We start from the raw sequence: 12,503 nt of genomic DNA, 5'->3' as shown, positions 1-12,503 counted from the left end.
ATTCTAACAAATATATGAAATTTGGAGACTGAGTACATACGAAATTTGGAAATGTAGTACTTGTTTCAGGAACATTCGTATTGTATCAAGTATGCCTATCACTCTAAACGTGTAATGAAATTTTGTTCACTTTTAAATAAGATTTTTTGTAATTTAAATCTTCCAGGCTACGGTAGATCAGTAAATCTGGAACCTGTGGAAGGTGAGTTGAAGTAGATTGATTCGGAGGAATAATATAGTTTATATTTATATAATTAATCAGTTTACTTAAAATGTTCATTTAATTGTGTAATAAAATTAATTTATAAGTCAAATAATATTTTTTAAAAGTAAATATAAAAATAAGTAATATCTTAATAGGCATTTCATTCCTCAGTATTAAACAAAATATGAGGACTGACATTCACAAGCAAAAGCTGGAAGACATAACTGCTTTTTATTAAAAATTGTTATGACGGAATACAAAAGTTATATCCATCAAAAACAAATTTGATAATGTGTTTGTAATTCTTCAATGCCAAAACAACTCAATTTTGGCTGTGGAAAATACGAGTATTTTTAAAAGATGGATTTAGGAAAGCTAATTATACGAAGTTATATATAATAATTTATAATTCAAGTATACTTTTACATCCTTTACGTCTTTGTAAAAGTTTTTAAATAGAGGAAAATTTACGCATGTATATTCTGTATGTCATGCACATATTTACAACCATCCTGAAAATATATCACGTTGTAAAAAGTAGGCAACCTTTATATGATTTGTTTTTAAAAGCTATTGATATTTCCAAGTATACTATAGTATGGAAGTGTTTAAAATGTGATAGTGATGCATTTCCTGATGCCAGATGGAATCAATATTTGAGCAGCTTGGGCGAATATATTTGTAAGCGCTAATTAGTTTTTTCGACATTTGAGGACAATTAAGACTGACAGGTTGTGTGAAGTGGCTTCATCTGATCTCGTCATGACACCAGTTCAAATCACTTGTAGAGGTGAAAATTCCTTTGATACCTTCTCTGCTTCACGGCCCACCATGTTCTAGCGCGACGGAATCCATGGCCTTTCAGAATGTTGGCAAAGGTCGTCAATGCTAATGGCAACTATTTTTTATCTTCCAGGTGCCTCTTAGGTGACATATTGATGTTCAAAAGTGGTGGGTCAAAAAGGGACGGAAGTTTCTTCGTTACTTTGATACAGGAGTCTGTTGTCTTTCATATCAGAGAGGTGTATGATACTCTCATCTTAAAACTGGGAGATGAAAGGGTTCACTACTTTACATTCGCAAATGGTAAAAATTCATTTAGTAAACGTTATCCAGGTCTCAAACGTAATCCTTTAATTTTTATTGGTTCTGTTTGTCCTTTCCATGGATAAAAATTTACTAAAACTAAAATTTGGAGGTTTTCGTCTATTTATATTTTCTTCCTGAGGATTTATTCTAAGGTTATATGGTTGAGTACGGAATGTTAATTATCTTTCGAGGAACATGTATACATAGATCAACCTTAAACTTCAGTAGATGCGTATTGGAGCACATATTTAAGTTGAGAATTGTTAAAAAATATTAAGAAATATTCATAAGGACTTGAATATGTTCTCTTGTGTATTTAATTTACTATGGTATTTGGAACTAAACAAATAAATTCGAGGAGTAAAAAATGCCTCATTATGTAAATGTGATTCAGCAATGGCACTTAAATCAATGTTATAACAAACAAAGAGATCTTAGCAAGGATAACATTTTTGTAATTCAGCTAGCATAAGAAAGGAAGTGTTGCCATCATACTAAAAAGTTAACGACGTGTTGAAATGTCAAAGAATCTTGTTTATGGTAAACATCTTACCACCAACAGCATGTTAATTACTTACAACGAACTAACCAGAGTTGAATAACAATATTTTACCATCAATCAGAATTTCGCATCAGGTAAAATAAATTAAATGCAACGTCATAACAAGCAGTCAATGTGGCGTGATGTTACTTACAGTTTTCAGAGAATCAGGAATGTTTACAAAAATCTGATGTCATAAATATATATACATTAATGTACTTTTTCAAAAATAAATATGGATCTCTTTAAACAGTTATCTTATAAAGCCATAAAATATTACCTTAGAGGATGAAACCTATTTGATTTTTTCCAAATTTTATACTCTCCAACGAAATGATAAACGATCAATCGAAGATATATGAAAATACCAGAAATGACATAGTTCATATCAGCAAGGAAAATTCTAGATGCACTCACTGAACGAGACAACTTTTGAAACTCAAACCTAAATAGGCAATTGTAACATTCGCCAAAATGTTATTGATGAACAACATCCGCTGAACATAGAACAACAATCAATTACTGTCACCAAACAGATATGAAAATTCTGAATAATTTTAGCATTTTCACACTCAACATTTTATAAGCAATTAGTAACTATTTAATGTATAGTGTTGTGATATATTTAGCTATTTAATGTGTAGTCTTGGCGAATGTTTAGAAATAGTCATTTTTCTTAGACTGGTATTCACTTTAAAACTTCCCAAATCAAGCATTTCTTGAGTACAAGAATTTTTAACCAATATATTCTTTTAAAATTCTATGTGAAAACTTCATTTGTTTCTTTTTTTCAATGGGTTCAATAGTAATCTCAGAATGTACAATTTTCAAACGAATTTATTAAAACAAAATTGAGGAACTAATATAATAACAAAAATTTTCAGCTACAAAATTCAGGAGAGAAGTTTTTTTTTAAAAAAAACTAAACTACTTCCAAATATTCAGAGAGATTTTGCTAATTATAAAACACTTTAAATTGAAAGTTTTTGAAAAGCATTTGGAAACAATAAAACTTGCCACCAAGAAATTTCAAATAAAACATTTAAAACAAAATTATCAGACTTAAAGTTTCCATGAGCGTAAATATTTACAAGATAATTATAATTGTAATTATATGAAAAACAATTAAAAACAATTTCATGATTTTTCTGAAAGTGTAAATAATTTTTTGAACTGAAATTTGTAGTGAGTGCAAGTTTTCTAACAAAGAAATTTCAATAAGATCAAAAAAAAATCACAGAAAATTTTTAATACTAAAATGTGAGCTGTTTTCAAACAAATGAATCAGTGGGTGTAAGAACTTTCCGAGAAGATATTTTCTGATTAAATAATTCAAATATAGGATTTTCAAATAACATCTCGTACATAAATATTTTGATATGTAAAACATTTGAAGATTAACTATAAGACTATCCGGTTCTAACTAAAACAAAAGAGATGGTTTTCTTATGTTCGACTTCGGCAATGATTTAAATATTTGTCATGACTACAACTTCTGACGTTGATATGCCAAACATATTAACCTACCATCTTACAACGAAGTTCAACCAACCAGATTGTACTAATGATTAAATTGTGATCCACTTCTACAAATCTTAAGGTTCAAAGTGTGAAGCTGTTTTTGTTATAAACTTTACTTTGAAGATAATTCCCTAACTTAAGAGTTAATCGTACGAATTTCTTCAAGCTTTTAGGGAATTGGCCCTTGGATTCTTTGATATAATCATATTATTGAATTATGCCTCATCAATGAGGAGGTCAATTACTTATCACATGCTAATACATATTAATTACGTATATATTTTTGTATTTTTTCCAATAGAAAGGGACAAGCAAGATCAATTAATTTTATAAAAGTACAAACTCAAATCCAAGTTAACATTTACCGAAATTTATGTTCTAACAATTCTTAAATTAATCGAGTGGCCAAACGTATACCCTCCATGATTTATGGACTATATTAATGTATTCATATCCCGTGAAAAAACATTTAGTCTTCTATGCTAAATGATATAATATCACATCGTCCGCAACAAAATGCCATATGAAGTTAAATTCCAATTTGTAGTTTCTGATAAAATCGTTAAATACTAATTTTTATAGCGCTTCAAACATATATATCGTTTGGTGCTACTAATGTTTGGCAGGCTTTATGCTGCTAGAACAGATAGTTCAGTTATTTACTGTATACGCATTATATAAAATATACTCTATTAACCAGAATATTGTATCTGCTCCTGTTTGCTTTTCCAGTAATGACACACACATGGTCCTAGCAATGACACAATATTCTTAAAAGAAATACGCATACATATTCTTGGAAATCGGCAAAGAATCAGGAAGGAAGAGAGTGTGAAGTTAAACGTTAACAAAAATAAATTTCTTTTACCTGTTAGTGGCGTGGTTAGCGTACTGAATTTCTACGTACTTACCTAGGATTTGAATCTTATTGACATCAATTACACTTGTTCGTTTGCTTTCGCCATTCGGGAACAAAGTTGGAGAACAGTAAAACGCTTAGAATACAAGATACAGTGGAATGTTATTATTAAACAGATAATGCTAAAATGAGTAACACATTTACTGTACTACATTGTAATGTAAGTAAATAATGTATATTTGAGTTTTAAACATACTAGATACCGAAATACCTTCCCAGAGTAACAACTAGGAATGAGAACATTCAAGTGAATAAAGGAAGAATACCTAGAAAATTTACCTAGGTGTCAAAGAGTGAAGCTCTTTGCTATTCTAGATGCATACAAATGCACATCCCGTTTTAATTCTTAACTCGCAGGCGTAAGTGACTTTAAAGTAAGAGAAGGGTCGATGCATATCAAATTAACTTTTTTTTATCTTTGCAACACTTCAGCTATTAGAACTCATATCTAATAACTGAATGGTAGCAACTGAACTCGTAGATTTTCAGTCTTTGTAAAGCATTTTTGGGATATGTTTCAGAATCCCTGCATTCTCTGTATTGCCAGGATATTCATGAAAACGCTTTTGTGTTATTCACGGACACAGAAATTCCTGAAATCGTGCCGTTATCATCAATCCAAATGTTATTTTCCCGGAGGTGATATGAATAACCTTTGTTCTGAAATTAAACCTCTAATTATTTCATTTGCTTTGTTACGATGTCGTTGAGTATTTCAGTTGTTTCCTTAAGGTACACAAGAATTGTCACTAAATGAAAATGAACAAACATGTGTGTATCAGGTGTAGTAGTGTTCTAAAGTGTAACAATAATTTGAGGAGACACTTTGAGCTGAATTATGTAATATTATCATATTATTACCATACCATACTATGTAAATGAGCTGAATCGGAAACTTTTATTACAAATTTACTAAATATAATTTCATATTATAACATTATTTTGTCAGTCTACATAGAAATATGTTTTCACTTGAAGTTGGAAAAATCCTCTACAGAAATATTTTAATCGGAAACTTCACTTTCTGTAATACCTATCCTATATGTATAAAATTTGTAGCAGCGACACAGGCAGAACTAACACTTATATAACAAGATAGAAAAGTCACTACTTTTGTATTGTTTGGTGTTTATTTGATCATATATAGCATCCTATTAAGTTTGCTACAATTTTCCAATAATGTTCAAGAATGAGAACAGCAAACGTTAAAAATGTTGCTGTCAAGGAAATTCGAAACTTAATTTAAAGCGCGGGATTTTAATACGTTAGCTACCAGTCCACGCCAAAAAATAAAAAAATAGTTACTTTTAACGACTTTCAGTCCATTTGTTTCTCTATCTTATCCTTTCATGATTCAAAGTAACATGTGTGTAAGTTTTAGTATATATATATATATATATATATATATATATATATATATATATATATATATATATATATATATATATATATACGAGGGTTGGCAAAAGTCATGGCAACTTTTTTTTCTTGAAGATACCAGTCCGGTTGGAAAATCTGACATATATAGACGAGAGGACAAGGTGTTAACTACATGTGTGGACAATGAATACCACTGACATATCGTAATATACTAAATTATTAAGGTAGTATACAGGGCAGTATGACCTTCACGGTGCAAAAGAGAGACAACACAGTACGCATACAGTTGAGATGAAAAATCCGGGCCTAAAGACACTCAAAGTAGTCCCCTGCTACTTGCACCACACGCTGTCAACGATGTGGGAGACGTTGAATACCATCCGTTTCAGCATTTGCCGAACCATGTGTGAATCGGGTCACCTGTTCGCCCACAGCATTAGCAATGTCCTCGCCTGTTGCAAACCGCCTACCACATAGTGGTTCCTTAATCTTTCGAATGAGATCAAAGTCACAGCACGATATGTCAGGAGAGTGCTCCAATTCTGCCCATTTCCAATGTCGCAGTAGCTGCATACACAATCTGCTTTATGTGGTTGTGCATTGTCGTGCAGAATTATTGCACTGTCCACAAGATCCGGACGTTTCTCCCGAATGCCAGGTCGTACCTGTCGCACCAGGAAGTCCCTGTAGTACTGTGCGGTCTCTGTTCTGCCATGTGGAATAAAGTGACAAACAACGACACCCCTGACGTCAAACGCGACGATCACCATCAATTTGACTGGAGAAGGATTCTGACGGAACTTCTGCCTCCTTGGTGATCCAGCATGTTACCACTCTGCGGACTGACGTTTCAGTTCTGGTTCGTATGCCATGGCCCAAAATTAATCGATGGCGATTATTCGTGACAAGAATTGATCGCCGTCCTGTTGCCAGCGTGCAAAGTGGTCGGAGCATATTGCATAGCAAATCCACCTTTGAACTTTCGTCAGTGCATGCGGTACCCACAGCAATGCGATTTTGCGTAGTTGCAGCTCATTACGCAATATCCTGTGGACGGTGCGTTTCTCAATGCCACTTGCCTCCGCTAACTCCAGTAGCCTCCATCGTATGTCTTCACACAGGAGCTGCTCGATGACGGCACGTGCCACGTCGGTCCGCACACTGACAGAACATACCGAACGTTCCTCATCACTGGTTGACACACGTCTTTGCTGAAACTTTCCTAACCACCGTGCTACTGTCCGGTATGTTAGGTCATTATTCTCAAACGCTTCCAATAATTCACTGTGACATTCCATCGCATTTCAGCCTCGGAGAACGGCTATTTTGATGTAAGCGCGATGCTCAACACGGGTTACTTCCATCTCGCACGACACTCACCAACTGACTGATTTCACAGACCTCGCTGTGCTACTACCAGCTATCACAGAGCCATCTGTTGTTCTGCATACACACTATGCCTGCAGAACTTCCACATGACACATAGAAGTTTGTGATCCGCTCACATATCTGCAAGAAAAAAATAGTTGCCATGACTTTTGCCCCAACCCTCGTATATATATATATATATATATATATATATATATATATATATATATATATATATATATATATATATATATATATATATATAATTTTTAATATTATATGTCGTACCGTTAGATGAACAACATCAATAGATATCTTCTAGTTAACAGCGTATTTAGAATATAGGGTCCATAGAGTACACAAATGAACAATCAATGTCCGCAGAATAGAAGCTACCAATTATTAATTGTGACAAACACACTTTCAGTCATAAAAAATAGTTTTGTCGATACTCTTGAAAACTATGCACTGGAGTTTAACTTAATATATGACTTTGGTCGGGAGAATGTACTTTATGGCTTGATATAAGCTTCACTTTTGTACACCTTAATAAAGTTGTTGTAGTAGTTAAAATACAATAGAAAACAGGGAAATCAACCCTGTCCTTTGAAGAAACTTGGAAGAGGGGTCTGAAAATTCATATTTATATAAGTGTATAAAGACACACATTGTTCTTCTGGTGTGTTCAAATACTTTTAGCTGCACATTATGGGTTGAAACTGTAATTTCTGTTAAAAATTAAGTGCCATGATACTACAATTATTTACTGTTTTGATTAGAAATAATTCGCACATAATTTAACTTAAATTTGGTAGACTATAGGTAAAAATACACTTATTCCTCCAGTGAGGAACAACACACCAAACTTGAAAGCAAATGATTGTGAGAGTAGCAACAAATGAAAATCTGGAAGATTTACGTATTATGCACGGAAGACTATAATAAAAGTTCAAATGAGCGGTGGACGAATCTAAGAAACATTCAAATCATTTGTTAGTATCTTAATTTTAGTTTTCGACCTCGAAACACATTTGAATTCCCTAAACGTTCTGTCCAATATGTTTTGTGGAATCATTCCATTGTCCTTATGACGCCGTAGCACGTCATCAGATCACATGACGTCCCTAAGCTAATCCGAGACGATTGTCCTCAAGTATCTTAAATATATCTTCCATTTCCGATAAAATGAAATATTAGATGGAATAGGTTGGGATTGAATGATAGAACAGTGTGTAGGTAGTTTAGTTTCCGAAATATAGCTAAATGTAGACGCCAGAAGCTTTTCTTTGATATGTGACATTGCATTGAATTGCATGGGATATTTAGACCTTCTTTCCCAATTGCCTCGAAAATTAGAGAATGTGACATACCATTAAATTTCCCAAAGTCGACCATTACTTTAGGGACAATTTAACTACATTGCGATATATGCTAAAGCCATGCGAAAATAATTTCTTCATACACTGTCACGTACTGGTAATAAGATGTTCATAGATTGATATAAATTTCCTTGGCAAATAGTACATCGAAAAAAATATAAAAATGACCCCCGATGCGACTATATAAGTAACGTAAATATACGCAGTAATAAAACTATTACAAAATTTTGCATGATAAATAAACAGTATATAAATATTTTTTATGAAGTAAATTACTTAAATTTACTCCAATACCCCTAAATTGTCAGCTCATTTATTTAAATTTTACTTCCTAGCCCTTTAAATTATAAAAAAAATATTTCCTAAATATTTAATAAACATTAGGAGAATCAAGCATTTTATTTTTACGATTTATATCTATTTGTTTCAGATAAAGAACTCTGGTCGACATCAGGTATGAAGTAATATTATATATATATGAAGATACATTGTTACATTTAACGAAAGTTAAATGTAATTTTAAACCAAATTAAATTGAACTATGACTATTGCTTCTTATGTTTTTGTGATATTTCTGCAGTCTAATAAACTATAAGAAATTATTCTACTGGACTGTTAAATCAAATAATAGCTAAGAATGAACATACAAGAAAATGTATTTGCGGAAGACCTACTTCATTAACGCCTTTGCTATATCATTATTCGTGTTCTTTGGGAAAATAGCGCTTCATAATTAAAAAATTTTAAACAACACTTAACACATTAAAATAGAAACAATATTCTGAAATCGAAAGAAGCAGAAAGTAAGACTATATTTTAAAATCTCAATATAATAAAATATTGAGAACCTTCAGACTTACATTTCTATTGTAAAATTTTATTATATTGATTTTTTCTCTACTTATTTTTTTGCTACTTCCTTTGCTTCTTAAATGTGTGTGCTTTCTTTACGAAATACCTTGTTGCTTTTTCTATAAATATTTCCGTTATAAATTTGATTTGTTATCAAGTTTGGTATCCCTTTAGGTGCCAAATATATTTAAGAGGTAGATTACTCTTGGTTAACTGAACTTAGAGTACCTACCGGAAGAACTCCCACTGAGAATGGAACACAGTTATAAATTCAACGGATACACTAATATATTCATTGTTTCACGATCGAAAGACAAGGAATGGACATGTGATGCTAGAATAGGAAAATATATGAAATCGTAACGTTCTTTGGCTAATTCAAAACTGTGGTATCCTATTTGGCCAACAGCGTTGCTAACCAACAATATTATTTTGTTCTTTGGAATATGCGCAAAATTTATTTAATAGCTTATGGGCTATTTTAAAATTACCGTTCTGTTTCACCGATTATATAGACATATGAAAACAGCTACAGTATCACTACAATATTAAATTAATGTAATCATAAAATTATTTATATTGCGGAATAGGATGACTTGATTTTGAAAGAAAATAAGCAAAGAAAGCAATATAGGCGAAAAGAGGAAAATTGTCATCGTTATAATAAAAGTTCGAGATTTATTTCATGAAATGTTTAAACAGACATTGAGTATTCAACTTTTCACAATATTTTGAACATTTCGCTGTACTGGCGATCGTCGCATTAATACCTTTGCAATCACATATCAAAGAGAAGCTCCATTATTCAAAGTACGATATTAGCAGCAAACATGTAAAAAAAAATACAAATAGCTGATAAATTTTATTATGAGTTAGACTATACTAATTACCCAAATGGCAGTAAGAGCTATCGAATTATAACGAAATAGTCTGATAGAAATAGGACTGAACCGCAGTATCAAGTGCACAGCTTTCTGTTTGCTATTTGGTATAAAGGAAATTGTCATGCAATGCCACTTTTTGAATAGCATCTTCAACATCGCCACCGCGGAAACTTTTAATGTAATACTTAAATGATCGTAACTTTGAATAGAGTAAGGATGAAGGTATTATCTTGCCAAATTAGTTGCCATAACTAAGAACACGTATCAACTGGTTTTATTAGAGATATTATTATTAAGTTTAAAAATCTCCTTGGGAACACATGAAAGGAATGTTTTTAATTATTAAAACCACGTATAGTAGAAAAAAGCCACACATAAGAAACTAATTCGAACTATTGTATTGGATCATTTTTACAGCTTTATATAAAAAACACACACTAGAATTATCTAGAAATGAAGTCCAGAAACTGAAATTATAATTTCAGAAACTTAATATAAAATGTTCATATTTGTGAAATATGTATGCAGCAAATTAATATAGAATTATTAGTGGCACGTCTTTGGAAAATAAATATTATCACTTTACATATACATTTAAAGCGGTTGGAGGATAAACAATGTATTGTCCGGGAAAATTCATTTTCACAACTATGTCAGTTTATATAAACTTTTCATCATTTCCAAATCTCTGCATTGGGACTAGAACTCACTAAATTATGTTATGTAGCAGGACAAACATATAACACGTGCATGAACCGCCAGAATACAACGTGTCGAAAAATGTAACATAACACCTGTAACATCTCAGCGCTTCATTCATTTATTCAATTGCATTTTTGAAAATATTTCGTGATACACAATGTCTGATATTCATAGCTATCAACAGCTTTATAAACGTGTAAATAAAAGAAAATAGGAAGCATACAACATTAAATCATTAAAATATCACCGTTGCTATTTCGTTCATTTTCACATTCTTCTTCAGCAACACTTTCTTCACTTATTTTGTGTCATAAGCTGTGCAGTCATTCTTTTAATTGGATCTAAAAAGTAAATTTTTAATTAGTGTAGTCATTTCATCTTTTTGTACACTTATTATGAAACCGTTAATTAGGTGTTTGTCACTTGCACTTTCTATTCACTATTGAACATCTGCTTTTCTCCATTGTACACCTGCTCCAACAGCTCGTGTTGATCCTTTTAACTCTTTCTTTCTATTTTGTCTATTATCTTTTCCCGTAATCCATATATCACGAGTCCGATAGACCAATTGATCAACTTCTCCTTCCCATATTTCTTAATCATTGGGCTTCTTTCCACTTTCTTATCACATTCTTTTTCTCCCTTTCTAATCCTCTTATACCTTCCCAATCTAGCTCATGTCCCGTATCCTTAATGCGTATATATATTGTGTTGTTCTATATTTTTAATCTGGTATCTTCCTTGTGCTGTTTTACCCTTTCTTCTAATCTCTTTCCTGTTTCCCCTATGTACTTCATATCGCACTCTTTACTATTAACCTGGTACGCTACTCCTTTCTCTTCTGAAAATATCTCCTTTTCTTTGTTCTTTCTTTTATCTCTCACTAAGTCTATTACCCTCTTTCCTTCCTTCCCTGTAAGTTTTAATCCCTTCTTTCCTCAACAGATTCTTCAGGATCTCAGTTTACTCACCTAAACTTTCAATGCCAAACCATCTTTTTCCTTCTTTCTCTGCCTCTTGCTCTTTTCTTCGTCTGTTTCTTTCTTCTATATCTTCTCTTCTATATCCGTTTCCCTTTAATAAGTGTCACAGTATTTCTATGTTATCTTTCCTTCTTTTCCTCTTTCCTAGTAGGTACAAGGAGGTTTTGCGTTTTCAGTAGGGACAACTGACTAAATTACGTCCTTTGAGACGATGTAAAGTTACCTAGCCACATTTCACTGCCAATATTGTCAAGCACCAGCAAATAAACTTTTCCATACCGAGAACTGTATTTTTCTTATACGAACAGTACAAATAATTCTCTTCCATCTACATAACTTAAATATTGCACGCTTTTCTCTTTATTTTTAAAAATTTACAAAGTGAAACTAATGAGTGTAAAGTCTGTTTCCTTATGGGTATACTTCCTACAACCGGAATTTATAAATCGTATTTAAACACAATGACATGTAAAAAATATATGAAATAAGAATATTGTACTTGATTGGGCAAGTACTACAGTTCATTGGGCAATATTGTGAACATAGTCAAAAAAAGTTGGATTTTATAGTGACTTGAACGCCTTCCACGTTCATAACATTTTACTAAGTCTTATAGTTGTCGATGATTGATGTTCGTATCATGGATAGATGTGATTGGCTTTATCATGTTATATGTTAGA

At 32.2% G+C, this 12,503-nt stretch overlaps 1 protein-coding gene across 4 annotated transcripts in view; it reads left to right on the top strand.

The window, feature by feature from the left end:
- Positions 1–12,503, top strand: part of LOC145674903 (uncharacterized) — a 157,566-nt gene that overhangs the window by 75,327 nt on the left and 69,736 nt on the right. For 2 of the 4 annotated variants that reach the window (XM_081745161.1, XM_081745163.1), the window contains exons 5-6: positions 167–202; positions 8,833–8,856. In XM_081745161.1, the coding sequence (XP_081601287.1) occupies positions 167–202; positions 8,833–8,856 (60 nt within the window). The remainder of the gene's footprint in view (positions 1–166; positions 203–8,832; positions 8,857–12,503) is intronic. The other 2 variants (XM_081745162.1, XM_081745164.1) reach the window with 1 other exon arrangement.

Source organism: Thermobia domestica, chromosome 18, assembly GCF_964235325.1.
Source record: "Thermobia domestica chromosome 18, izTheDome1.hap1.1, whole genome shotgun sequence".
Lineage (NCBI taxonomy): Eukaryota > Metazoa > Arthropoda > Insecta > Zygentoma > Lepismatidae > Thermobia > Thermobia domestica.
This window is presented reverse-complemented; position numbering and strand designations above follow the sequence as displayed.